At 43.7% G+C, this 27,647-nt stretch overlaps 1 protein-coding gene across 3 annotated transcripts in view; it reads left to right on the forward strand.

Annotated features, from left to right (window-relative positions):
• RGMB (repulsive guidance molecule BMP co-receptor b) overlaps positions 1–27,647 on the forward strand; it is a 107,282-nt gene that overhangs the window by 56,615 nt on the left and 23,020 nt on the right. For all 3 annotated transcript variants that reach the window (XM_073624562.1, XM_073624564.1, XM_073624563.1), the window contains one exon: positions 9,591–10,099. In XM_073624562.1, the coding sequence (XP_073480663.1) occupies positions 9,591–10,099 (509 nt within the window). The remainder of the gene's footprint in view (positions 1–9,590; positions 10,100–27,647) is intronic.

Genomic DNA, 27,647 nt, shown 5'->3' on the forward strand with positions numbered 1-27,647 from the left:
TCCACAAAGTAAGTTTACAAACTTCAAGATCATTCAGATTAAGGTAAAATCACATGACAAGTCGCACCTTGTCGCTGGCAATCGCACTGTTCAAATTGGTGCGACACTGACTTTGTGGTGCCGTATCAATTTGAAAAAGTAGTTCCTGCACTACTTTTGGCTTTTTCGAGTTTGACTTGCATAGACATCTGTGCATGAAGCCGCACAGATGTCTTCCAGTTTTTTTTTTTTTTTTTCAGATGAAGTCACAAGATTTCAAAGCCGCAGTCAATGTGAATGAGGCCTAATAGGAATAGGCTGGAAATAATTGAAATAAAATGGTGGAAATTAAATCTAATTTTATATTTTGACCATAGATACGATTTAACTACTTACCGACCAGCCGCCACAGATATACTTCGGCAGGGCGGCTCTATTGCGCGAATAGCCGTACCGGTACGGCGCCCTGTGTAACATCTATAGCAGGCGCGCCGCCGGAGCCGATGCGTGTGGCCGGCGGTCGCGATGGCCACCCGCGATCGCCCCACAGAGAGCCAGAACGGGGATCTGCCAGTGTAAACAAAGCGGATCCCAGTTCTGTCAGAGGAGTAGAAAGAGATCGTCTGTAACTAGTGATCAGAAACAGCAATCTCTCTCTACTCCCAGTCAGTTCACTCCCCACACAGATCCGTGTAGAACAAGACTGGTTGTTCGTTAATGGGGAAAGGATTACATTGCCTATCGGCAATACTAGTGACTAGTCTCTTTCCCCCTGCTTGTCCTCTTTGGGCACACCTTCCACAGTTCAGATCTTCTTTAGGACCATAAGTTGGGTGCCAGCTGGCATTCATTCGGGTAAACTGGCCCTTGATCATCATATACAGACGTCTCAAGTCTCCCGCGACTTGAGGGATACTCCTGCGTTTGATGGCGGGCTCACGGACACCCGCGAGTGCAGCACAATCTCCCGGCTGAGCCTGCACTGCCACTCAGCCTGGAGTAATCACAAACAGTGGGTGTCTCCTGCTGTGTCATGCAGCTGCGGTCTTAACTGTTCTGCGCCTGTCCACTGTAACAAAGCCCCGTCTGGATCTGCATCCATGATAGATGGAACACTGATTCAATTTCCCAGCATTGTATCAGTGTTCAGTTGACCGTCTATCATGGATGAGGAGGCAGGACTTTGTTACAGTGGATGGCCGCCGAACAGTTAAGACTGCAGCTGCATGACACAGCGGGAGACACCCGCTGTGTGTAATCAAGGTACTGGCGAGGCTGCAGATGGGCACTGATGAGGCTACGGATGGGCACTGATGAGGCTACGGATGGGCACTGATGAGGCTACGGATGGGCACTGATGAGGCTACGGATGGTCACTGATGAGGCTGCCGATGGGCACAGTGAGGCTGCATTGATGGGCACCGACGAGGCTGCAGATGGGCACAGTGAGGCTGCATTTTTGGCACTGACGAGGCTGCAAATGGGCACAGTGAGGCTGCATTTTTGGCACTGATGAGGCTGCAAATGGGCACAGTGAGGCTGCATTGTTGGTGAGTGTGACACAACATTTATCTTTTATATTATTAATTACCTTTAAATTATTATTTTATTATTAATGGGGGGGGGGGTGTCGGCACAGAGCGTGACCTCCCTGAAATGAGCTTGCCACCTCCCTGAAATTAGTTTTTGCAGGTTGGGATGTCTGCTTATATAATGGTGATCTTACAAATATTTTTGTATTAGGATGGATTAACTTAGTCTGTCACAATAATGTCATGTTGGGGTGGAGGTATTAACAATTGCTTTAGAGTTGAGTGTGAGGGTTAGACCCTCCCTGATAACTGCATGGTGGGAACTAATAAGGGGCCACCTTTCCGTTGAAGTGGGAAATCCCCTGACATGCTCCATTCAAGCAACCATTTTGTTGATCTAAAAAACCATTGGATTGAACCAATTATTTTACTTTTCCGCAGTGTCCTATGAATGTTGATGATGCTCCTGCTTTCCATATAATTGATAGGCTGCATTCTTTAGAATTTCGATGCATGTCAAAATGGGTCTCACAACAGTAAGTCATAAATGACAGGTGTACTTTAAATTCTCTTCCAAGATGCAGATAAGTACTCAATCAAATTGCTCTGCTTCTGAGGCCTAGATATCTAATGCTAAATATTAAAAATAAATTGGAAATGTAAATCAATCAAAGCATTAGCTCTTTGTAATCCTATCCAAATGCCAGGCAAAGGCTTCTGATTTCAACAAAGCAATGCATGCATTTCCTGAATGGAGATGAAATGGGGCAGAGGCTGCTTACTCATACATTTCATGGCCTTTCTTGGCTGGCTCCCCAAGCTTGTTTTTTTACTAAGCATTGCTCTGGCATTCTGACAGTAGTGTTTTCTCTTTTCTTTTAGGCACCCTGTCTAACCAAAGTGTGCACTGTCATTATAAATGTATGAATAATGGATATTTCTGGGTGTAGGCTGTACAGGATGTTCAAAGAGATAAAACCTTAAATTGATGAGGCTTCTAAATCAGAAATCTATATGCAGCAAGGCCATAATAAATTCTAAGCTTGAATCCCGCTAAGGACTACCTGGATTGTATTAAAGCTGACCTGCCTTCTGCATTGAAAAGAGTCGCTAGACATCACAAATTAAAATTGCTGAGCTTACGTCTGAGAGGACACAAAGCCTTGGTAGTCTTTCGAGTCTCTGATGTAGAAAAAATAACCATGTCAAGGCCATATTGCAGAATTGCACACTAACCTCATAAGAACATTGCTCCACTTTGGAAATGGCACCTATCTCTGTAGAAATGATCTTGCCATGTACAGATCAGCATCAGAAAGGGGTATTTGGCATGTGCTAATAACCTGCACAGATCATTGTCTGTTACTTTGAACAAATAAAGTGTATTGAGCTGAGGCTTTGTTAAAATTGGTATAGACTTCAAGGCTTGTGAGTACTAAGTGCCTCATTTGTTTGTACCGCTCTCCTTCATGATCCTGCTGGAGTGAGTGCTAATTGCACAATTCATTAATAGGGTGGAAGACAATATTTCAGTAGTTTTGGCCCTGGCTCAGATGGGTGCTAACCACTTCTAGTAAAAGAAGTATGAGACACACCAGTGCTGGCTACTTCAAAAGTTGATAGTTCCATAGTTGTTCAGCTCAACTGTGGCTGTACTGTTTTTAAAGCACCATTTCTCAACCAGGGTTCCAAGGAACTCTATGGTTCCTCGGGGGTTGTTATGGGTTCCTTGGGTGATGAGAAATCTGTAAAGTGACCACTAATGGCAATTGTGGCTATCTGTAGGGGTGGGAGGCTTTTTTTCCATTGACCACGAATGAGACATTCTTTCTACCAAGCTGCAATGTTAGGCGCATTTTCCCAATTAAGCACCAATGTAATGATCCTCTCAATGTAAGGAGCAAACCTTCTCCCAATAGATACAAATTTAGAGGTAATTCTATGTATTTAAGTTTTGTACAAAGCAAGAACAGAAAAAAAGACAATCTCACATAGACATTACTAAGTTGGTGTAATAACAGGAACAGAAATGTCCATAGAGTCCAAGTAGTCTAGGGTGGGGGTCTCCAAACTTTCTGAACAAAGGATCAGTTTACTGTCCTTCAGACTTAAGAGGGGCTGGACTGTGGCCATTGGGAGTAGAAAAGGTCTCAATGTAATTTGGAATAAACAATGCCTCATGGTTGGTGTCAGTGGGAGGGATAGCACCCCATTGTTGGTGTCAGTGGAAGAAACGGTGCCCCATCGTGTGTGTCATTGGGAGAAATTGTTCCCCATTATTGCTGTCATTGGGCCCCATTGTTGGTATCATTGAGAGAAATTGTGCCCCATCGTTGGTGTTAATGGGAGGCATTCTGCTCCTTCATTGGTGTCAATGGAGGTAATTTGCCTCATTGTTGGTATCAGTGAATGAAAATGGTGCCACAAGGGCTGGATAAAAGTAAGCAAAGGGCCACATTTTGGAGACCACTGGTCTTAGGAAATGAGTAGTGCCCAATTAAGAGAAACATGGAGTGGCACTTATGCAGAAAGTATAACATTGGAAATACTGTTTGGGGTGGAGGATGGAGGAAACAGGATAATGGCCACTAATGTAAAGGGTAACTCCACTTTTGTGGGGGGAAAAAAACTAGCAATTAAAAAATAGTTTAGCAGTTACAATTGCAACACAAGTGATATTGTGATTGAATGTTATTAAAAATTACCTTTTCATTTCTCTGCACTGTACAATTCAATATGGCTACCCGGAGGCGTTCTGTACACCGATAGTGTACAGAACACCCCCCATGATATGTCATTTCCTTCTTGAGTGATTGACTTACTGATTTTCCCAGAAATCTTCACTAAGATACAAATTAGATTTTGAACATCCCCTGCCACAAAATGTCATTTTTGGTGAGATACAGACCCTGCAAGTTTCCTCATTAGAGCCCTGCATGTGCAGCAGCTGATTTATAATTATAAAACCATTCACTTTACACACGGACACAAACAGCTATTTCTTGACTTTTTACTTCACTGGCTGCATATTAGTTCTGGGTCAGTGATGTACAGGACGTTGAAGCTTTAAGAGCAATTGAAGTGCAACACAACAAAGGTGAAAATGATTGGATGCTCATATGCGTCCACCTCCCATGTGAAGGTGCCCTTAGAATCCTGTTGCTTAGTAACACGGGTTGGGCTTTGTTTGAGTCGGTTTATATTTTCATACATCTCTTAGGGCAGTGTCACCCAGTGGCGGGTCAACTGATCCTTGGCGTTGATCTCCTTTCACTCAACTCATTTACTCCCTTCAAAACTTTCATTCTTTTAATGCATAGTTTAATATTATTTATGGCCGATGGTTGCAGAGGCTCAGAAATGACAGCGCATACTTTGATTATTTGCAGTTCAGGGCCTGTCACGGCCATTATGTACAGATCTCCCGAAGGTGCAGTTTTCTAGACGTTCTGTAAGTCCTCGTCTCAGTCGGTGGAGGTCAGCTGTGTGGCTTTTTTTTATTTGTTTAGATTTTCTGACCTTTGAAGAAATGGCAGTCAGGGGAAATGTATCTTGTCTGATTGCAGCATACGTTGTTATTGTTCCAAGTCATCTTGGGAAAGGCAGAGCGAGCTTGAAATTTGATTTGCTCCAGGCCTCGTTGAACTAAGTTCCTCTCTGTCTGCTGGAAGAGCTTAGCTACAATTCTGTTTTGCATAGCTTGAAATGTGAGCTGCATTTTTTTTTTTTTTTCTTTACTGTATGTACATGGATTGGAATATTCGCTTACCACCTGTGTTTTCCTGGCAGTGTTTCCCAGGCTGTAAAGAAACATCAGGGTGGTCAAACCTAATGGCCACAAAAATCCAGTGTGAAGCTCGAAATTTTTATTTTTTTTCCAAATTGTTTGCTCTGTGTGGTGTTGATTGTAGAGCTCCAGGCAAAAGTAAAAAATATTTAGTTAGTATGTATATTCAGTGAATCACGTATGTTATTGTAAAACTGTGCCAAGTGTAATTACCTGTAATCCTTCTTTATATTAAATTCCCATCATCCTCAACCACCAGTTAAATCTGAAAGTGGCAGAATGTGGGTGTGCCTATACCAGCTGTAAAAATGGGGGGAAATTTTTATTTTGTAGACTCTCCTGGATAGGGTAGGATCAGATGCACAGTAAAGATTCTCCTGGCTAGGATGCACAGAAAAGACTTTTCTGAAAAGGATAGGGTGCACAGAAAAGACTTTTCTGAAAAGGATAGGGTGCACAGAAAAGACTTTTCTGAAAAGGATAGGGTGCACAGAAAAGACTCTTCTGAAAAGGATAGGGTGCACAGAAAAGACTCTCCTGAAAAGGATGGGGTGCACAGAAAAGACTTTTCTGAAAAGGATAGGGTGCACAGAAAAGACTCTCCTGAAAAGGATGGGGTGCACAGAAAAGACTCTCCTGAAAAGGATGGGGTGCACAGAAAAGACTCTCCTGAAAAGGATGGGGTGCACAGAAAAGACTCTCCTGAAAAGGATAGGATGCACAGAAAAGACTCTCCTGAAAAGGATGGGGTGCACAGAAAAGACTCTCCTGAAAAGGATGGGGTGCACAGAAAAGACTCTCCTGAAAAGGATGGGGTGCACAGAAAAGACTCTCCTGAAAAGGATGGGGTGCACAGAAAAGACTCTCCTGAAAAGGATGGGGTGCACAGAAAAGACTCTCCTGAAAAGGATGGGGTGCACAGAAAAGACTCTCCTGAAAAGGATGGGGTGCACAGAAAAGACTCTCCTGAAAAGGATGGGGTGCACAGAAAAGACTCTCCTGAAAAGGATGGGGTGCACAGAAAAGACTCTCTTGGATAGGGTAGGATAGCATGCACAGTAAATACTTTCCTGGATAGGATGCACAGAAAAGACTCTACATTCCTTTGGCCTCTGTGATTCTGCTTTATCCTGGTTCTCCTCCTACCTATCTCAGCACACTTTCAGTGTCACAACTCCATCTCCTCCGCTCTTCCTCTCTCTGTTGGGGTACCCCAAGGCTCCGTTCTTGGGCCCCTCCTATTCTCGCTCTATACCTCTTCCCTGTGTTAGTTGATCACCTCACATGGCTTCCAATACCACCTCTACGCCGATGACACCCAGATCTATCTCGCCACTCCTCAACTTGCCCCCTCGATCTCCTCACGAATCTCAAACCTACTGAATGACATATCGGTATGGATGTCACACCACTTTCTCAAACTCAATCTTTCTAAAACTAAGCTTGTAATATTTCCTCCTTCCCGGTCCCCCCCCCCATGACTTTAACATTAAGATCAACAGCACAACCATTGGTCCCTCCACACATGCCAGGGTCCTGACTGTGACCTTTCCTTCAGCCCCCATAGCCAAACACTGGCTAAATCCTGCCGCCTTAACCTCCGCAACATCTCCAGAATTCGACCCTACCTGACTAATGACCCCACAAAGCAACTTATTCACTCCTTGATTATTTCCCGCCTTGACTACTGCAACTCTCTCCTTAATGGCCTACCCTTACGCAGGCTATCCCCCTTCAGTCTATTATGAATGCTGCTGCTAGACTAATACACCTCACTAACCGATCCGTAACTGCTGCCCCTCTCTGCCAATCCCTTCACTGGCTTCCCCTACCCCACCGTATAAAATTCAAAATGCTAACCACAACATCGCCCCCAGCTACATCACCAGCCTCATCTGCAGATATCGCCCAAATCGTCCCCTCCGCTCCTCCTAGGACCTCCTGCTTTCTAGCTCCCTTGTTGCTTCCTCTCATGCTCACCTTCAGGACTTCTCCAGAGCCTCTCCCATCCTCTGGAACTCCCTGCCCCAGTAGATCCGATCAGCCCCTAACCTGTCCACCTTTAGGAAATCCCCGAAAACTCACCTATTCAGGGAAGCCTATCCCACACCCACCTAACAACTGTCCCCGAGCCACCCCCATCAAATCATTCCCTGCATCTATTATCTTTTGTACCACCACCCCCTCCCTTTAGAATGTAAGCTGTACGAGCAGGGCCCTCCTGTCCCTTCTGTATTGAACTGTACTGTAATTGTGCTGTCCCCCCTCTACATTGTAAAGCGCCGTGTAAACTGTTGGCGCATGCTGTATATGCTTATTGCAGCTAGTTGTGAGATCTGCAACCCATTTCACCAAATTTACATTTTCCAGGTAGGCAGAGGATGTTAAATTTGCTCGAAAAGGAAGGTTTTATTTCTACTGAAATAGTCAGAATGGATTGTAGTAATCTTCTGCGGTAAATGGGATCTTTGGCAATGTATTTAAAGCTCAACTGAATTTCAATTTAAATCGGCTAGGCTTCATGTACACGAGTGCTTTTGGCTCACAGCGCGAAAAAAAAACAGGTGTATTTTGGCACCTGGGAGGCACAGGTGAGTACATACAGCCGCTGCCAGCAGCCTGTCAAATCAGCCAAGTGGTATTTGTGTACAGGGGCATGTGCCACGAACGCTAACCTTCCTTGTACGCATACGGCCTTGAAAACAAGAATAAGTAAAACCCTTTCACACTGGGCCTCGTTAGCGCTAAAGCGCTGAAACAAGCAGCGCTGTTTAATCGGCACTTTTTGGCAGCTAGCGGGGTGCTTTTTAGCCCCTGCTAGCGGCCGAAGAAGGGGTTAAAAGCGCCCGTGTTGCGGCGCTTCCGAATCGATTTTCAGAAGCTTTGAAAGCACTGCCCACTCATTTAAATGGGCAAGAGTGTTTTGGGAGCGCTGTATACAGCACTCCCAAACCGCCTCAAAGATGCTGTTTGCAGGACTTTTCCTAACCTCCCGCAAGCGCACCGCCCCAGTGTGAAAAGTCACACTGAAATCAATGGGAGGCAGTTTACAGGTGCTAAAACTCCTGGAAACCACCTCAGTGTGAAAGGGGTCTTATGCGCAGATGTGCGGACAGCTGCCATTTCAGATTTTGACAGGCTGCTGGCAGTGAGCTTTACGCAACACCTGTGCCTCTTGTGTGCTGAAATGCGCTTGCTTTTCTTTCTCTTTTTTTTTTTTTTTTTTTACACCGTAGAGACCAAAGTGTTAAATACCCTAGTTCCTAAATACCATCCAAGTGCATCAAATCGAAGGGTGTGCAGAGATTTACAGTTGGTTTTCTTTAGAAAGAAGCAACAGCCTGAGTAGAAAAGCCTGTCCCCGGCCAGCTGTTGCAAAAGAAAACCCTTGCTTTCTATGTGGAAGCAGTGTCCTCTGTGCAGGGATCTGACAAACCACCAACTGAGTCAGCACTAGTTACTCAATCAGCAGGGAGAAAGAGTCTAGAGAGTATCTAATCACATCAAAGGGCGTGTTGGACCTCTGCAGGGAGACCACTGTTTCCATGCAGTAAGGGGCCTTCTCTGCAGCATGCTTGCAAGGGACAGGCTTCTCTACTTAGGCTGTTGTTGCTTTCTTAAGAAAACGAATTGTAAGCCTTTTGAACGCCTGGAATATATTTTAGCTGATTTAAACTTAAACCTCAAGTTCAGTTGGGCTTTAACTTTGCGATATAGTAAAACGTTATATATTTAAGTGGGTCTGCCTATCAAATCGGCTCGCCTTCACAAATATTTTCTGTTTTTGATAAGCTTTTGAAATGCTTCCAGATTCTTCTGTGAATATTGTAAACCGCTTCTCCCCTGTGTTGCACATATATGTGGCTATACGGAGGTAAGCCATAACGTGAGTTGTCACATTTTTGTGGCGCTATGTTGTTGTGTGGGCGCACTTGATCTGTGACCCCCACAACAGTGATGAGCTGTCACAGATAGCTCACTGTCAAGTACCGATGAATGGGATCCAGTAGAAGGGGCACCTTATCACTGCAATTTGCGCACCCTAATTATGTAAACGCATAAGTGTGATCTCAGCCTACCATCACTGGTTATTTAAAAGGGTCAACAGCAAGGGGTTAAAGGTGTTTTCATGTAAACAAATGGGTATTTTAGAGATCTATCAGCTCTTTAATTTCACCCATGAGTGCCTCTGTACTAGTTTTTGCTGTTGTAATTTTACAAGCACAGTTTATATAGCTTTTGGATGTTTGAAGTGTTTTATAACCACCTTCTTCTCTTTTCTGTTCTTGCAGGCTACTGTCATCAGCAGACGCAGTGTCGTATTCAGAAGTGCACAACCGACTTTGTGTCATTAACCTCACACCTAAACACAGGGAGCGATGGCTTTGACTCTGAATTCTGTAAGGCCTTGCGGGCCTATGCTGGCTGTACGCATAGAACTTCAAAAGCATGCCGTGGAAACCTAGTTTACCATTCTGCTGTGTTGGGTATCAGCGATCTGATGAGCCAGAGGAATTGCTCCAAGGATGGCCCCACTTCTTCAACCAATCCAGAATTTGCCAACGACCTTTGTAACTTTCATAGTAGAGTGACAGCACGGGAACTAAGGGTAGGGGAGCAGACGCAGCCCAATTACCTCTTTTGTGGCTTGTTTGGGGACCCTCATCTAAGGACTTTTAAAGACCATTTTCAGACTTGTAAAGTGGAGGGAGCATGGCCACTGATAGACAACAACTACTTGTCTGTTCAAGTGACGAATGTGCCCGTGGTCACTGGATCCAGTGCTACTGCTACAAACAAGGTACCTATTACTGTCACGCTGCTTTCAATAAATAACAGGAACTTTTTATAACATGTTTGAATGCAACCAGGAAACTTTGTTTTATATGTTTCAGTAACCTTGTTTTCCTTCTCTGTAATTGGGCATTTTGCTGCTCTCTGAATTGGCTGAAACCTTTGTATCTCTGCAGATAACTCCATACAAATTGCATATTTCTGTACCTGTCCTCTATACCAAAAGGTTAGACATCCATAACCTTGTAGTTGACATCCTTAAAACCTATGGACTTGTTGAACCCAGTCACTTATTCTGGGCTAGAATGTCCCCGTCTTTTCAGCACTGGACATTTCCAACCATCGTAGTACTAATGACCTTTTCAAGCTAGTAGTTGCCCGTAACAAGATCATGTATGCCATCTAACTGGAAGCCCTTTAGTGTTTTGAAGGGGAATTTCTGTTCACAGTGCTAGATTTAGCAATGCCTTTTCCCTCAAACCATAAAGAGGCCCTGCCACCCTTGTTCGTGACAGCGTCTGTGTAAAGCCAACACCTGACCAACTTATACTTGCCTCTCTAGTGCTCTTTTGCCATTCCTTCCTCCATTGCAGCCACCAAAATACCTATTGTCTGACAGTATCAAATCACAAGTGGTGATGTCACACCCTCGGTCATGCTTGGGCCTAGTGATTGAGTACTGCATCATTGATAGAAGTCACCTGCTCTGGGTATTTGGCAGTGGTGGACACAATAGGAGGAATGAAGGGGAAGCACCCGAGAGGCGAGTATAAAGTGGTCATTGGGTGGGGGTTGCATAGAACCTGTCAACCTTTCCTGAATTCGCAAGATGACCGGGTCTTAATTGGTAATTCTTATGTGCTGCAATTCATAGCAGCCTATCAGAATTCATTATTTCCTGGTCTGACTTTTTGCAGGTTGAATGCTTCTGTGGCTAACTACACATAAAGTGCGCCTGTGGCCAAACTATGGGCATTGAACTATATGCATAACAAGCGTTTAAAACAAGTCATTGCTTCGCTTTCTAGCCGCTTTTAATGTGTCATTTATGCTCTAAGATCACAACAGATATTAAGAAACGGACGGTTATCAGGATAACTTAGAAATACTTTTTGGTTGTTTACATCGGAAGGTTGACAGCTGCCCAAATTCTGCTGTAGTAGAAAACCACAGTGCCTGTGTGGTGAATATTGTATCTATAAGCATTGTGGAGAAATTAATTTTCAGAGATGTATGAGGGCTTGCTTTTAAAGTGTTTTTAGTGATTGTTTGGTATCTGTAAATTCCGGTGTGCATGATCACATTCACCTTAAGTTGGTACTCTTTAAAGCTATTACCGCTAAACTTGTAGTATTAGGATTGGAGTCTTTAGTTCACCAATTTGACCTCCACTGTTGTTGTTCTCAATCTTCTTTAGTGCTTTGTGCACCTACGCAGTGAATGCCCTTATGCCGTGTACACACTATCGGACTTTCCGCTAACAAAACCGTGGATTTTTGTTCGAAGGTTGTTGGCTTGCATACACATGGTCACACAAATGTTGGCCAACAATTCTGAACGTGAGAACGCGGTGACGTACAAGACGTACGACGAGGCGAGAAAAAGGAAGTTCAATAGCCAGTGCGGCTCCTTCTGCTTGATTCAGAGCATGCGTAAACTTTTGTGTGACGGACTTGTGTACACATAATCGGACTTTCCGACAACAAGTTTAGTTGGCAGAAAATTTGAGAACCTGCTATCAAACATTTGTTGGCGGAAAGTCCAACAGCAAATGTTCGATGGAGCATACACACGGTCGGACTTTCCGACAACAAGCTCACATCCAACATTTCCCGTCGGAAAATCAGACCGTGTGTACGCGGCATAAGACTTTAATGGAGCCACGCTTTGAGCGTCTCTAGTCTCAGTAGTGTACAGAGTATTCAATTCTATAAGGGTTCACTGTGCAAGTGTGGTGAAAGCAGTGGCGTCTCCAGCTTTCAAATTTAGGGGGGGCACATGGGGGGACAGGGACAAAAGTAGGGGGGCAACTATAAAATGTGTGTGTGTGTATATATATATATATATATATATATATATATATATATATCCTGGGGCCCTTTACTACGACCCCACAACGGGCCCTTTCACATGTTCTGCAGTGAGCTCCCTTCCTACTGTATTGGGGTCCCCCAGGGTGGCAGAAAACAAGAGATATATGTCACCAGCATACCAAGAAAATATAAGGATCCAAAGCAGTGGGAGAACTATCAGGGTTGCAAAGGTTGTCTTGCCTCCGGGCCCTGGTGTTCTGCCACTGTGGGGTTCCCCAGCCTCCTCTTGCTGTCCTGCCCCTGCTATTGACAGCTCTGGTCTGGCATCTCTTGGAATTTACAGGCTGGTCCTCCTGTCCTAAGGACGGGAGAAATCAGTCTGTTTTTTCAGTAACTGAAAGTCCTGGTGGAGTCCTTCCTGCAACTCGCTCTTCTCCCTGCCAATGAGGATGCAGGTGAAGGAGCAGATCAGGCGGCCGTGGTTGTGTGAACGCTCGCATTATGCAGTGTCAGCGAGCAGGGGAGGGGGGAGGAATCACCCGCAGGAGCTGACTGGGGACTCTCTCCCTCTTAGACATTGATTTTTTTGTAAAAAAAAAAAAAAAAATTTTTTTTTTGGGGGGGGGCACATGGTGGGGCACAGCATAATGTTGGGGGGGTCAGGGCCCCCTCTGGCCCCCCCCTAGGGTCGCCATTGGGTGAAAGCTGTAGAAAATGCCCAACCCTAGGAAACAGGGAGCCTGGGTTCACACTGCAGCGCTGCGATATGGTGTGAATTTAATGCGGATTTTTGTCCGGGGTGTGGTGCGAATTTACAGTGCGATTTACAGCGTGGAGGTACGAACAAATTTTGCATTTCAGGATAGAAGTTCGCATTGCACCCGCACCAAAAAAAGCACAGGAGCCTTTTTTTTTATTTTATTTATTTTTATTAGATTTATTTATTTTTTTCCCTGCATCAAATTCGCAATGCTGATATGTGAACCAAACACATATCTATTCTATTCAAGTGACATGCGAATCTTTGGTTCCCTAACCGCATCTAAACCACTCAGGATTCGCAGCAGTGTGAACCCAGGCTGAAGGAGGTAAATGGGGAATGAGGAATTGAGGTAAGTGTTTAGTTTAGGGAGATGAAAAGGATAACTAATCTACTTTTTACTATATATGCAGTTGTCCTCTAAATCTGCCCAAAAGTGGCTTGAAATACTGGTGATTGCTTGACAAGTTTGAAATAAAAAAATCAAAGGACCTGGGGTGTAAAATTGTTGACTGAAAAGTAACTGTATCCTGTACTCAGATGTTCAGGTAATCGGACAGCTGCCTACCTGCCTGCATGCAATAGCCGACAGGGCCATCCACGCAGTTTAGAAATCTGTGTGTGTATGGCTAGGGTAAGTCTTGATTGCTCCATGTATCCTGCAGCAAATCACTGCACTTTGCACTACGTTACTGAATAAAGACCATGGTATTCCTGGAAAAGCTAAACTGCAAATACCATAGTATTGCAACATATTCTGAATAAAGTTCACATCTTTAAACCTATAGGTAAAATGACCCGAGGTTATTTGTATAGTTAAATGTATTGATGACGATAAGTTGACACCTTCAAATGTTATGCCAGTGACAGGAAAAACAACTTTTCCACACAATACCGCGTTTTCAGTCTTTTATTTCTGAAATGGATTATGGCAGGTTTGGTTTAGATGGCAGATATTTGTTGCCCACTATCTGCTGGTATTTTAAAGGCCAACTCCAGACAAAATCCTTTCTTTTTAGCTAGGACATCCATCAAAATGCTGTCTGTTACAGGTCTTCCCTTCTCTTCACGTTTTGGTCCAATGGGGGCTGAAATGGTAACAAACATACAGTTTTTTTTTTAGTAGATTGAGGGAAGTGTTAGATTAGAACATCTGTGAGATTTTTATCATCGTCCTGGTGACCTCATTGTAATCATTTGTTGTCCTGCTGTCACAAGGATAGAAATGACTGGACATCTGCCCAGTGACAGAACAGACAGCTACAAAACCCGTGCAAAGATCCTTTCCTACTACATTCAGAACTAGAAAATGGCTGGGGTTGTTTTGATTAAATGCATGCCAAAGTGCATTTCTAGCACATACAGTATCTTAAAACTATGTTGAAGTAAACCTGTACTGATGGAGATATAGAGTTCACCATTGCTGTCCTCCTTGTAAACATGCTAGTTGCCTGGCTGTCTTTGGCTTTAGTACTTTGAGTCACTGACCTGGATTATCAATGCAGGTTAAAAAGTCAGAATGCAGTCAAAACTTATGATCTGGCGAAATAATACTAAAGCCGTTTGATCAGCAATGACAGCCAGACAGTTGGCATTTATAACTTAGTTGCACCCCAGCGTTTTTCCCCCAGATGTGTTTCCCTTTTGAAATCAATGAAAACTCATCAAACCGCCTGTCAACACCTCATGATGCGTTGCTGTGCTTCTTAGGCCCCACTCACACCTGAGCGTTTTGTAGCTTGAAGCCTCAAGCTACAAAACGCTGAAGGGGAAAAAAAAATCAATTATTCTCTATGGAGATTGTTCACATCTTCACTCCAAAACGCCAGAAGCTCAAACAAGTTCTGGACCTTTTTTTTTTTTTTTCGGCAGATTTGGGCGTTTTTCTGCTTTTTACATTTGTGACCTTTTGACCTGTACAAAATCACATAAAAATTGCGTGACTTTCTGCCTGAAAACGCTACGCTCAGGTGTGAATGGGGCCTTAGTGCATGCGGGAACGTGTACTTTGCTGCTTTTCCCTTGATCTCAAGGGAAATAAATGCATCAAGCAAACATGCATAGGTGTGAGGTGCTAATTGCCTGGCTGTCTGTGGCTTCAATGCTTTTTGTTCTACTATGCAGTTATTTATACAAATCAGTGAAGTTTGCTAACCTACATACATGTTCCAAGTCAAAGCCTCAGAAAATACTGGAGGCGTTGCATCAGCTAGCCAGCAGTGGTAGCCTCCATACTTCCTAAGGCTCCATACTCGCTTAAAAATCACTGCTTCTACAGGAGTTTTGTGTTCTGCCTGTAAAAGCAGCTCAGTGTTCTATGTGTCCATGCACATTAGGACGATTACAGGCATATTTTGAGCTCCGCATGTTGAGGCAGAAAAAAAAAACCCTTCTGGTTTGCATCTGATTGGAGCTTTCTGGTAGAAAAAAAGCTAAACACTCCTAAGCTGCGTACAAAAGTGCGCTATATGAGCATTTTTTTTTTCTGCCAAGGGAACTGGCATATTTTTTAAGTCCAGTGTGCACGGAGCCTTATGCCGCGTACACACGGTCGGACTTTTCGTCTACAAAAGTCCGACGGACGCCGACGGACCAAAGCTGGCTGACAATCCGATCGTGTGTGGGCTTCCCCGGACTTTCAGCGGACTTTTTCAGCCACAAATCTGACGGACTTTAGATTTGAAACTTGCTTCAAATCTTTACGTCGTAACTCCGCCAGACCCAGAAATCCATGTATGCTAGTCCGACGGACAAAAACCCACGCTAGGGCAGCTATTGGCTACTGGCTATCAACTTCCTTATTTTAGTCCGGTGTACGTCATCACGTACGAATCCGTCGGACTTTTGTGTGATCGTATGTAGGCAAGTACATTCATTAGAAAGTCTGCCGCAAGTCCGTTGAAAGTCCGTCGAAAGTCTGTCGGTGGGGCTGTCAGACTTTTGTAGCCGAAAAGTCCGACCGTGTGTACGCGGCATTAGGGTTCTTTTTAGCATTCCTGTCCACCCATCATAGAAATATGATGCCATTGCTAACCTGAAAATGCTAGTTCCTTGACTTTTTGGCTTCAATAGTTTTGCAAACTACACCTAGGGCAACCATGATGCAACAAGCACTTCAGGTCAGTGACTCAAAAGGCAGCAGTAACGGCATGACAGCCAGGGAACTAGCTTTTTTAAAAATATGTCGTCAGTGACAGTATTTTGTGTCAACGTGACATGAGTTTCCTTTTTATTTCACACACCTTAGTTTGTAATTTCTTTGTGTTCTTCTCCTAATGTTCTAAGAAACTGAAGTTTTAGCAAGAATAATAAACAATAAGCGATAGTTTAATGGGTGATAACACACTGCAACCAAAGCAGTCATTCACTATTGTTGTCCTTTTAAAATATATTTAAATATGATTACGAAGGCGATTCTTAGAAATCGTCAATGGCAGCTTTCGTATTTCCCCAGTACAGATCTCCTTTAAAATATCCGCACATACTTTGTTTTCACGAGTGCAATGGGAGCGCCGAATACCAGGACACTCTAATATGTGATTTCCAACACTTCTGTCACTTCCCATCCTATTGGCCGAGAAGGCCACCCATGAGAGTGACGGGCCAAAGGGGACAGGTGAACTCTCGGCATTGCTAGCAATAGCAAGTGTTCGTTTGTCAAAACCTAGGAATTGGGGCTTTTAGGACCATTGAGAAGACGTTACAGAGGAAGTAAAGTTATCTAGAAAAAAAAAAAAAATCTTCTCCCTGCAAGGTAAAGTCATAATGTGTTAGTATGCATTGCATACTGCAACATTATGAAAGACTTACCTTGAAATGAAGCCCTCCAGCAGCATGCTGTTCACCGCTGACAGGGCTTCCATATTCACCCAGTCTTCCTTCTTTTGGATTTGCGGCCTCCGGCCTTTTGAATGGGCGAGCCACGATGATGTCACTGCTGCGCGTGCGCGCGCGAATCACTGTTTACGGCACAGGGCTCTGCCGTTCCAGCAGAGTGCACGTGCCAGTGATGTCACCGGCTGCAGAGACACTGCATATCTCCTAAACGGTACACGTTAAGAAGGTATTCCTTGTTACCTGTAGGTAGACGTGTCCAATGGGATTTTACTACTGCTTTAATGGCTCCATCCTACTTATACTTGAGGCAGTGCACACTAAAATGGATGCATTAATGAGTTGCCACAACACATGCCAGCGCACCTAGTCTATGTGAGGTCCATTGTGAATGCCAGGACACAGCAGCCCACCACCAAGCACATACTTTTTTGTCTGTATTGGTGCATTGGCAGTCCATTCACAATGAATTCACCCCAAATTTGTGGTATAACCTGCATCATTCCCCAGCCCCCCCCCCCCCCCCCAATTATTTATTTCCCAACCACTCTAGTAATTCTCAGTGTAAGAATGTCACCTAGGGGAGAGAAGGGGTTGATTTGTGTAAAGTTTGACAACCCCAAACTGTTAGGATTGGGTGCTGCATGCCATCAATATGTCCAAGGTCTTATTAATTATTGTGAATAGCGAATTCCTGCAACAAGGATCACAGGTGATTGCAAATTTCTATAACTAGGAAGACTGTACAAAGCAATGACAAGAGCAATGGACAGCCAAAACGCCTGTCAGTATGTCATTGCTTAGTACAAGCCTCCCAACCCACATGTGTTTCCATGAACAGCCCATCAGAGATCATACATTTACATTTATAAACTTTATTATGCCACCAAAACAATCATATTAAACCTATGTGCATACTTTTACATATTGCACCTTTCCATGCATCCTTTCATCTTTATAATGACTAGGCCTCACTTAAAGGGGCTAAAGTCTAGTGAGAGTTTAGATTCCAACTTTAGAAGGGAGGCATAGTCAATATAAAGAGAAAATAGAATATTGATCGGGTTCACAGTGCACTCTAAACGGAAGAAATATGCAATAGTAAAAGTCCACGCATACGTTTACTAAGTAAAGTGGTTTTGACATCTAAAAGTGTTTTTGTTCGTTTTTTTTCTTTTTCCTTAAAGGGTTTGTAAAGGTAAAAAAAAAAAAAAAAAAAAAAAAGACAAACATGTCTATACTTACCTACTACCTGCAATGGAATCACACAGAGCAGCTGGGAACCACCTGTTTTGCCCACACAGGCTTTTAGCAGCGTTTTTCTGTCAGGGGCATTTTCTGGCTGGAAAAAACCTCCCTTAAATAATGGGTTTTGAGAGGCGTTTTTCAGCTCTAAAACCGCTCTAACTCTGAAAAAAGCTTAAAAACGCAGCTACTCTGTGTTTATCAGCGTTTTTGAGCCATAAGCTTTTGCTAAAAAACGCTGAAAAATGCTATGCAAAACTTATTCTTCTGCTACAGCTTTCTACAGCTAACACTACTGGCGTTTTTATCACGTTCATGAGGCCTAAGTGCTGGGTGGACTGCAGAGACAGAGTCGTTCTCTGTAATATCAGGGTGATTTTATTGAAGGGACAGTTAAGACCTAAATAGTTCTCCCTGGAGTTCCTCTTAAGAACTGTTGAAATATGTTATCTGGAGATATAGAGCGAGTTGTTTTTAGTCAGGACAGATTGAGGGCCTGTTCACACCATAATGTGTTGCACTGCGCAGCTTTGCTGCATAGATAAGGCAACTTGCCTTGTGTCCTATATGTTCAGTTCACTCCACCCACGCTGCAGTGGTATATTTTGGGGGGGAGACCGGAAGTGCACAACCTTTTCACCACAGTGTGCTGCAATGCACTACACCACATCACAAGGGGCTGTGGTGCATAAATGTGAATACAATGTCATTTCAATCAAGTTCTACCAAAAGGAAACCACGTGATGCGTTGTAATTGTCACTGCACAGCACGGCGCAGGGCTCTGAAGGAACGGCACGGGTGGCCATTCTTTCAGAGCACATGCGCCAGTGATGTCACTGGCTGCATGTACAGTAAATAACCTAACGGTGCAAGTTTAGGAGAATTCAGTGCCTTGAAGAAGTATTCATACCCTTTGAAATTTTCCACATTTTGTCGTGTTGCAACAAAAAAACGTAAATGTATTTTATTGGGGTTTTATATGATAGACCAACACAAAGTAGCACATAATTGTGAAGTGGAAGAGAAATGATAAATGGTTTTCAAAATTTTTTACAAATGAATATCTGAAAAGTGTGGCATGCATTTGTATTCAGCCCCCTTTACTCTGATACCCCTAACTAAAATCTAGTGGAACCGATTGCCTTCAGAAGTCACCTAATTAGTAAATAGAGTTCACCTGTGTGTAATTTAATCTCAGTATAAATACAGCTTTTCTGTGAAGCCCTCGGAGGTTTGTTGGAGAACCTTAGTGAACAAATAGCATTATGGAGGCCAAGGAACACACCAGATAGGTCATGCATAAAATTGTGGAGAAGTTTAAAGCAGGGTTAGGTTATTAAAAAAAAAAAAAATCCCGAGCTTTGAACATCTAATGGAGCTCTGCTCAATCCATCATCCGAAAATGGAAAGAATATGGCACAACTGCAAACCTAACAAGACATGGCCGGGCAAGGAGAATAGTAATCAGAGAAGCAGCCAAGAGGCCCATGTTAACTCTGGAGAAGCTGCAGAGATCCACAGCTCAGGTGGGAGAATCTGTCCACAGGACAACTATTAGTCGTGCACTCCACAAATCTGGCCTTTTATGGAAGATTGGCAAGAAGAAAGCCATAAGAAGTCCCATTTTGCCATGATGTGGGGGACACAGCAAACATGTGGAAGAAGGTGCTCTGGTCAGATGAGACCAAAATTGAACTTTGTGGCCTAAAAGAAAAAAGCTATGTGTGACGGAAAACTGACACTGCACATCACCCCGAACACACCATCCCCAGCGTGAAACATGGTGGTGGCAGCATCATGTTGTGGGGATGATTTTCTTCAGCAGGGACATGGAAGCTGGTCAGAGTTGATGGGAAGATGGATGGAGCCAAATACAGGGCAATCTTATGCTGTGTACACTCGACTGGTTTTGCCGTCAAAATAAACTCTGAAGGTTTCTCCGACAGAGATCCATTCAAGTGGTCTTGCCTACACACGGTCACCCCAAAGTCCGACCGTCCAGAACGCGGTGATGTACAACAGCACGTAGGACGGGACTAGAAAAAGGAAGTTCAATAGCCAGTAGCCAATAGTTTCCATCTTGTACTTGCTTCAGAGCTAGCGTTGTTTTTGGTCCGTCGGAACAGCATACAGACGAGCGGTTTTCCCCATAGGAATTGGTTCCATCGGAAATATTTAGAACATGTTCTATTTCTAGGTCCGTCAGAATTTTCGAAAAAAAAAAGTCTGATGAGGCACACACACGATCAGTATAGACAATGAAAAGCTTCCGTCTGACTTTTTTTCTGTCGGACATTCTGCTCGTGTGTACGCGGCTTTAGAAGAAAACCTGTTTGAGTCTGCAAAAGACTTGAGACTGGGGTGGAAGTTCACCTTCCAGCAGGACAACGACCCTAAACATACAGCCAGAGCTACAGTGGAATGGTTTAGATCAAAGCATAATCATGTGTTAGAGTTGCCCAGTCAAAGTCCAGACCTAAATCCAATTGGGAATCTGTGGCAAGATTTGCTGTTCAGAGACACTCTCCATCCAGTCTGACCGAGCTTGAGCTATTTTACAAAGACAAATGGGCAAAAATCACTCTCTAGATGTGCAAAGCTGGTAGAGACATCCCCCAAAAGACTCGCAGATGTAGGTGGTTCTACAAAGTATTGACTCAGGGGGCTGAATACAAATGCACACCACACTTTTCACATATTTATTTGTAAAAAATTTTGAAGACCATTTATCATTTTCCTTGCATTTCACAATAATGTGCCACTTTATGTTTGTGTGTGTATATCACATAAAATCTCAATAAAATACATTTATGTTTCTGGTTGTAACCTGACAAAATTTGGAAAATTTCAAGGCACTGTATTTACACTACCTATAGGTAAGCCTTATTATAGGCTTACATATAGGAAAAATTCAAAGATGGAAGTTTATTTCCTCTTTTAACTTTTTGGTTAGCTAGTTATACAAAAGTTTTTAAAGGCCTATCATCCTTTAAAAGTGTGTGGAAAGTGGTATGTTTTCTGCAGAGGGACTCCACGAGGTAAAGTTGGATGTTTCACCTCAGGAGGAATTCTAGAAGAAGCTGGCAGAGAAGGGGTTAGGCTGTGCAGCAGCTAATAACATGCATTTTCTTCAAGTCTCTCTTTGTGAGAGCTGAATGCGGCATTTATAGTCAGTGGGCAGCCAGCCTTCGCAAGGTGTGTGTTATGTGTAAACTGCGGCATCTGTCTGCTTTGGCTGACTTGGCCATTGTGTTTAGCAAACAGGCATGTTGTTACAATGTGCTTCCTAGCATGTTTCATTATGTGGCCATTTGTGTATTTAGTGCGGTTTGTGTCAAGTGTTTCTCAGTTTTATCTTGTTTCCAGATAGAAAGTGTGCACAGTTTCAGCTGTCACCAGCACGCAGTGTGGTGTAAATGTTAGTGGGCACTAAGCAGTCTTTGTGTTCAGAAAGGTCACATGACACAACACTGGAATTTCGCAGTGGCTACAACCCACTCTGGGAAGATACGACATTTATTTATTTCCCTGTACCTCTGAAGGCCCCATAGACTGCTCAGATTCTGGCCAGTTCCTGCCTCCACCCCACCCATGGATTAGCTGTCATCTTTCTGTTTAATCACCTAATTAATTAAATGGCCAAAGTGGATATGCACTTTAAAGCACATCTAAGCCCACAAACAAAAATGTCATATATTTTAATCATACAGTATAGGACGCAGGCAACATATTCATATTATTCACTTTTCAGGCTAAGAATATTTTCAGCAGGTAAAGCACGAATAACCATATTTGTATTGTGTAAACTAATAGGCTCTGCAATCCACCATGTAACGGAGATGTTTAGCCCCGGACTCCTGACGTGGATAGACCGGGGTTCAGAACGAGTGATTGCCATGGTCCATGTCAGCGGGACCCGGGGGGCGGGGGCGAGGAGGGGGTCCTGTGTAAGTTCACCTTACAGATTTTTCTGTAAAAGTGAACTTGCCCTTTAAAGTCCAATTACATTTGTCAATATGTCCTGAAATGTCACCATCAATATCAAGAGCCTACAATGGCACTGTACAAATCCAGGATTAAAAAATAGCAGGAAATATACACCAAACAACCATACCATTATGAAAGTTGACAGTAAAAGTGAATAATATATCTCATTACAATGGCACCTGAAAGTGGGTGGGATAAAACGGGTAAATGGGTGGGATGCTCCCAGTCTGCAGTGGTCGGTACTTACCAAAAGTGATCCAAGAAAGGAACTGATGAACCAGGACAGGCTCCTGGGTTTCCAAGGCTCACTGGTGCACATGTGGTGTGAAGACTGGCCCATGCAATCTGAGAGCAAATATAACTCAAATGCTGGTCCTGATAAAAAGGTGTCAGAACACACCGTCCATCATAGTTTGTTACGTATGGGGCTGTATAGCCACAGACTAGTCAGGGTGTCCATGCTGACCTGTGTTCACAGCCAAAAGCACCTACAATTGGCATTGGAGAATCAGAACGGGACCATAGACCATTAGAAGAAGGTGGCCTGGTCTGATCAAAAATGGTGTTTTGAGGAACATGAGTTTGAGGAACATAACAACTTGGCCTTCAATCTCTCCAGATCTCATTTAAGGATTTGTGGCATGTGCTGGAAAAACAAATCTGATCCATGGGGGCCCCACCTTGCAACCTAAAGACTCTGCTACTGGCGCCTTGCTGCTAGATACCACAACATATAAAAAATACCCCACCAGGATAAAGCACCTCAAAGGCTACTATTGCGATATAAAATATAATTTATTGGACATCCAAAAGTACAAAAAAAAGCACAAACCCATTGACGGAGTCAGTCAGCTAACCCATGGAGGGGGAACTGCAGCCCCCAAACATCCCCTGACCCCCCCACCGTCCCACCCAAGCAACTCTCTCACCCAGTGAACCCACCCCCCTCTCCAGTGTCCCAAAAGAGGACCCTAACACCAAATCTCCCCTCAAACCCCAACACCGGCCAGTGGGAACCTCTATAAACGCTCAAAAGGGGGCGAATAGCCCAAAAAACCCATAACCAGGCTGAAAAATGTAGTCTGAGGGAAAATAAGTCTCATGCATGCATGAAAATTCAAGGGCCGGTTACACCGACACTTGATCTTGAACTACCTGCTTCTCAAAGTATATATACTGGAGCTTTTTGGATGCACTTCCCCTAAAAGGGGTGTGGCACTATTTCCACTCCTAGGACTCTTTTTTTTTTTTTTTTTGTTTTTTTTTTTGCATTAGATACCACAACATACCTTCAGAGGTCTAGTGGAGTCCATGCCTCAACGGGTTATGGTGGGTGGTCATATTATAGCTGATCGGTGTAAGTGGAAGCCATAATGCCTTGTCAAGGCTCCTCTGTGTAGTGTGGTCCCTAACACTCACTGTTTAAGATCCAGTCATGACAGCCATGGCTGCCTCCATAGAGACAGCGCTTGAAAGGCATAGACATGAAGGGGCAGGATTCGGATTGCCATGTAAAAATGAAGATGCAGTAACTAAATCTAAGGGCTAGTAAGCTGCAATATATAAATCTTTTGGTTTGGGCTTTAGATATGCTTTAAAGCAGAGTTCCACCCATTTTTGAGAAGTGGTCTTAAACGAAAGACCACCCCTTCACCCCTTGTTTTTGGATATTAAAAATTAATATATATATATATATATATATATATATATATATATATATATATATATATATATATATATATATATATATATATATATATATATATATATATATATATATTTTTTCCCTTCCTACCTTTTAAGAAGTACATGGTGTACTTCTGATCCAACTAGGCCGCGGCGCAGGCCGTCGTAACCTTTTTTGTACGGCGAACCCCCCCGCGCTGTCTTCTGGGACCTGTGTGTCTCCCAGAAGATAAGTTCTCGCACATGCGCAGTAGGAAACGTGCAGTGAAGGCTCAAGGCTCCACTGCCGGTTTCCATTAGTTGGAATGGCGGCGCCTGCACCTGATCCGATGGACAGATTGGGCTCGGGGGGCAGACATCGCTGGCTACCTGGACAGGTAAGTTTCCTTATTAAAAGTCAGCAGCTACAGTGTTTGACTTTTTTGCGGCTGAAACACCGCTTTAACCTCTTGCTGCCCACGTAACGCATATGTATCCAAAGAGATGAGCCTTAACGTCCACATGCCCACGCATACATATAAGTGGGGTGCACCACTCTCTTGCTCCATTAGGTCAGCTTAGCTCCATGTACCCAGGCTGTAGATAACGCTCTCTGCTAATTAGTGATATTACAGCTGCCTACTGTTTGCAGCAGAGTGAAAATTGAGATGCCCTGGAGACCAGAGCAGGAAAGCTTTGGCTAAGAACACTGTGAAAATTGAGACTTTCTTACAAAATCATATCCGCACATAACCAATATCTATGCCCACCTTAATCCTGTATTGTCACATACATTCAAATAATATACAAATAATTGTAGCCTTTTATGTCATGATTACCATGTTGATAGTGTGCTGCTACTGTACTTTGTGCTGCTGCTTCGCCTAGTGTTAACCCTTTCCTTGAAATGTTTCCTGCCTAATCATTCCAGTGTGCATTTTACAGCCATGGGCCATCTGCTAAGCTTGTTGCTGCTTTGACGTCTCTTATTGGGATTCACATTTATTTTTAAAGTGGACCTGTGAGGATAGAAATTTGGGAGCTGTTTATAAAGGTGGGGTATGCATGTTTTGGTGGAAATAAGGAATGCAGTTCTACCCTTACGAGTTCACCTTAAATTTAACCTTGCATTAAAGTGGTTGTAAACCTCCGACGTGAAATATGAACAAAGCATATCCCTCTATAGCAGACATTCTCAACCTTTTTAACACAGAGGAACCCTTGAAATTACTTTCCGGTCTCAGGAAACCCCTGATAAAAATTACTATAGCTACATCTCATGATATGTTAGTGTGATGAACACTGGAAGGAATGCTCCTTACGCTTGTGGTCATTGGGAAGAATGACCCCCTTACAAATAGCTAAAAAGATTAATGGGAGCCTATGTGAAAGGCAGAAATTGCTCCTTACTCAAGGAACCCCTAGCAACCTCTGGAGGAACCCTAGTTGAGAAACCCTGCTCTATAGTGTGTACTTGCCTTAATTAAGAGCATTGTGTCATTTCTGTCAGCTGCCTCATCCCCCTGTATATCAGCATAAGTCACTTTTGACATGTTTTTCTGACACCAAGAGAAAAAAGGTGACAGGGAAGGGATCTCCAGCTGATTGACAGCCTCAGCTCTGTTCCTGTGTGCTGTGTGGAGGGGGGTGTGTCCCTTCCCTCCAATTATCTCTCAGAACTCTCCTCACTGAGCTCTGCAGAGTGTAACTTCACCTATCTACCCCCTGCTTTTTAAATGCTCAGACAAGCTTTATGAATTCTGCACTTTGAATAGATGTAGAGAAGACCGCAAATAAACAGGTACAACTTATGTAGGAGGATTTGTTTCATCTCTTTGTATCACCTGAGGCTGGTCTCTTCACTGGGTATGGGACAACCACTTTAAAATGCAAGATTAACCTATAATCTCCAGGAAGTCTATAAAAATCACGTGCTGAAAGCAAAATGTTCCTGTAAAGAAAAAAACGAGATTTTTATACTTGCCTTATCATTGGCTGCCGCCTCCAGCGTGTCATTACATTCCTTGTGGCTAGAACCTGGGGTATACAAAGCAGTCCAAATCTTGTGAGAAGATACCCTGGCAGTGGACTGGAGTGTCTTTTTGCAAGATTCTCAAAGAATCCTCCCCCGAAGGAAGATGTCTTTTCACCCAGCAGTGTTAAAGAATGGGTAAGGTAAATATAAAATCTGTTCCCTTTTTATAGGTACCTTTTGCACATGTTTATAGCAGGTGACTTTTACAGGGATTTGGGGGGGGGGGACATTAAAAATGGATCATTCATCTTGCAGCAAGATCCACCTGAAGGCTTCTCAGTATAGGTGAATCATTCATGTGGCTGATATTTGGGGGGGGGGGTAGATTTTTCCATCTAACAACATTAGGTACCTCTTTTATTGTATACTGATGTTTGCATTGTGTTCTTTTTGTATATTTTCCTTTATTTGCATAGTGGAAGGGAAGACTTAGAAGGCTCTTAATTAGCTGATTGTGATAAAAGCCAATCCATTTGGTTGAAATGGAGGAAATTGAATTGCAGAATAGTTGAATATATTGATCTCTTGTCTGAAAGTAATTTATAGACGAGCTGCAATTAAAGATGCATTCGAGCATTGCTTTCATGCTGTGTTTGAACACAAAAATCAAAGGCATTTCATCCAGAACATATACAGAGGGAGCTATGTTCTCTATATGGGATGGCAGTGTATGTATTTATACCGTTTGTCTTTATATTAGGCTGGCCTGATGTCACCTCAGTCTGATGGCCAGGTATGTTTTAGAGACAGCTGTACATTGCCTGTTTTTCTAGCTGGGGTTAAGATTAAGCGACACAGGGTGCAGGGGTTGGGAGTAAGCTACGCAGGGTGCAGGGGTCGGGGTAATCTATGCAGGGGTTGGGAGTAAGCTACGCAGGGTGCAGGGGTCGGGGGTAAGCTACGCAGGGGTCAGGGTAAGCTACGCAGGGGTTGGGAGTAAGCTACGCAGGAGTCGGGGGGTAAGCTATGCAGGGTGCAGGGGTTGGGGGTAAGCTATGCAGGGTGCAGGGGTCGGGCGTAAGCTGTGCAGGGGTCGGGCCTAAGCTGTGCAGGGGTCGGGCCTAAGCTGTGCAGGGGTCGGGCCTAAGCTGTGCAGGGGTCGGGCCTAAGCTATGCAGGGTGCAGGGGTCGGGCGTAAGCTGTGCAGGGGTGGGGAGTAAGCTACACAGAGTGCGGGGGTCGGGCATAAGCTACGCAGGGGTCGGCAGTAGGCTAAACAGAGTGCAGGGGTGGGGAGTAAGCTACGTTGGGTGCAGGGGTCGGGAGTAAGTAGGGCAGGGGTCAAGGGTATGTATTATCAATAACGTTTTGCCTATGGCGAGTTCATTATTGTAAGTTGCTAATGCAGCTGCTGAACACCTATCTGCTTGTCAAATTGGGAAAGTATAACTATTACACAGATTATTTAAAGGGGTTGTAAAGTCAGGTTTTTTTTATCATAATGTAGTCTATACATTTAAGATAAAAAGCCTTCTCTGGGCAGCAGCCCCCCTAATACTTACCTGAGCAACAAATATTTAAACAAATCCCCCTCTGCAACTTCATAAAACTATATTGTGAGGCCCGGTGCACACTAGTGCAATGCCAGACATCGCATGTGATTCACACTGCATTGCTGTGAAGATCACATGCGATGTCTCTGCGATGAGATTTCAGCCATACAGACTGTATGGCTGAAATTGCATCGCATTCTCACCAAAATGGTGCAGGACCCTTTTTTTGGTCTGCACTGGAATCGGATCGCATGGGTGTTCACACTCATGCGATCCGATTCCTGCACCATTTCACAGTTCGCACAGTGCAGGGGTCAGTAGTATGTAAAGCACAGTGCAGGTGGTCATTAGTATGTAAAGCACAGTGCAGAGGTGAGTAGTATGTAAAGCACAGTGCAGGGGTGAGTAGTATGTAAAGCACAGTGCAGGGGTCAGTAGTATGTTGAACACAGTGCAGGGGTCAGTAGTATGTAATGCACAGTGCAGGGGTTCATTAGTATGT

This window comes from Aquarana catesbeiana, linkage group LG01, assembly GCF_042186555.1.
Source record: "Aquarana catesbeiana isolate 2022-GZ linkage group LG01, ASM4218655v1, whole genome shotgun sequence".
In the NCBI taxonomy this organism is placed as follows: Eukaryota; Metazoa; Chordata; class Amphibia; order Anura; family Ranidae; genus Aquarana; species Aquarana catesbeiana.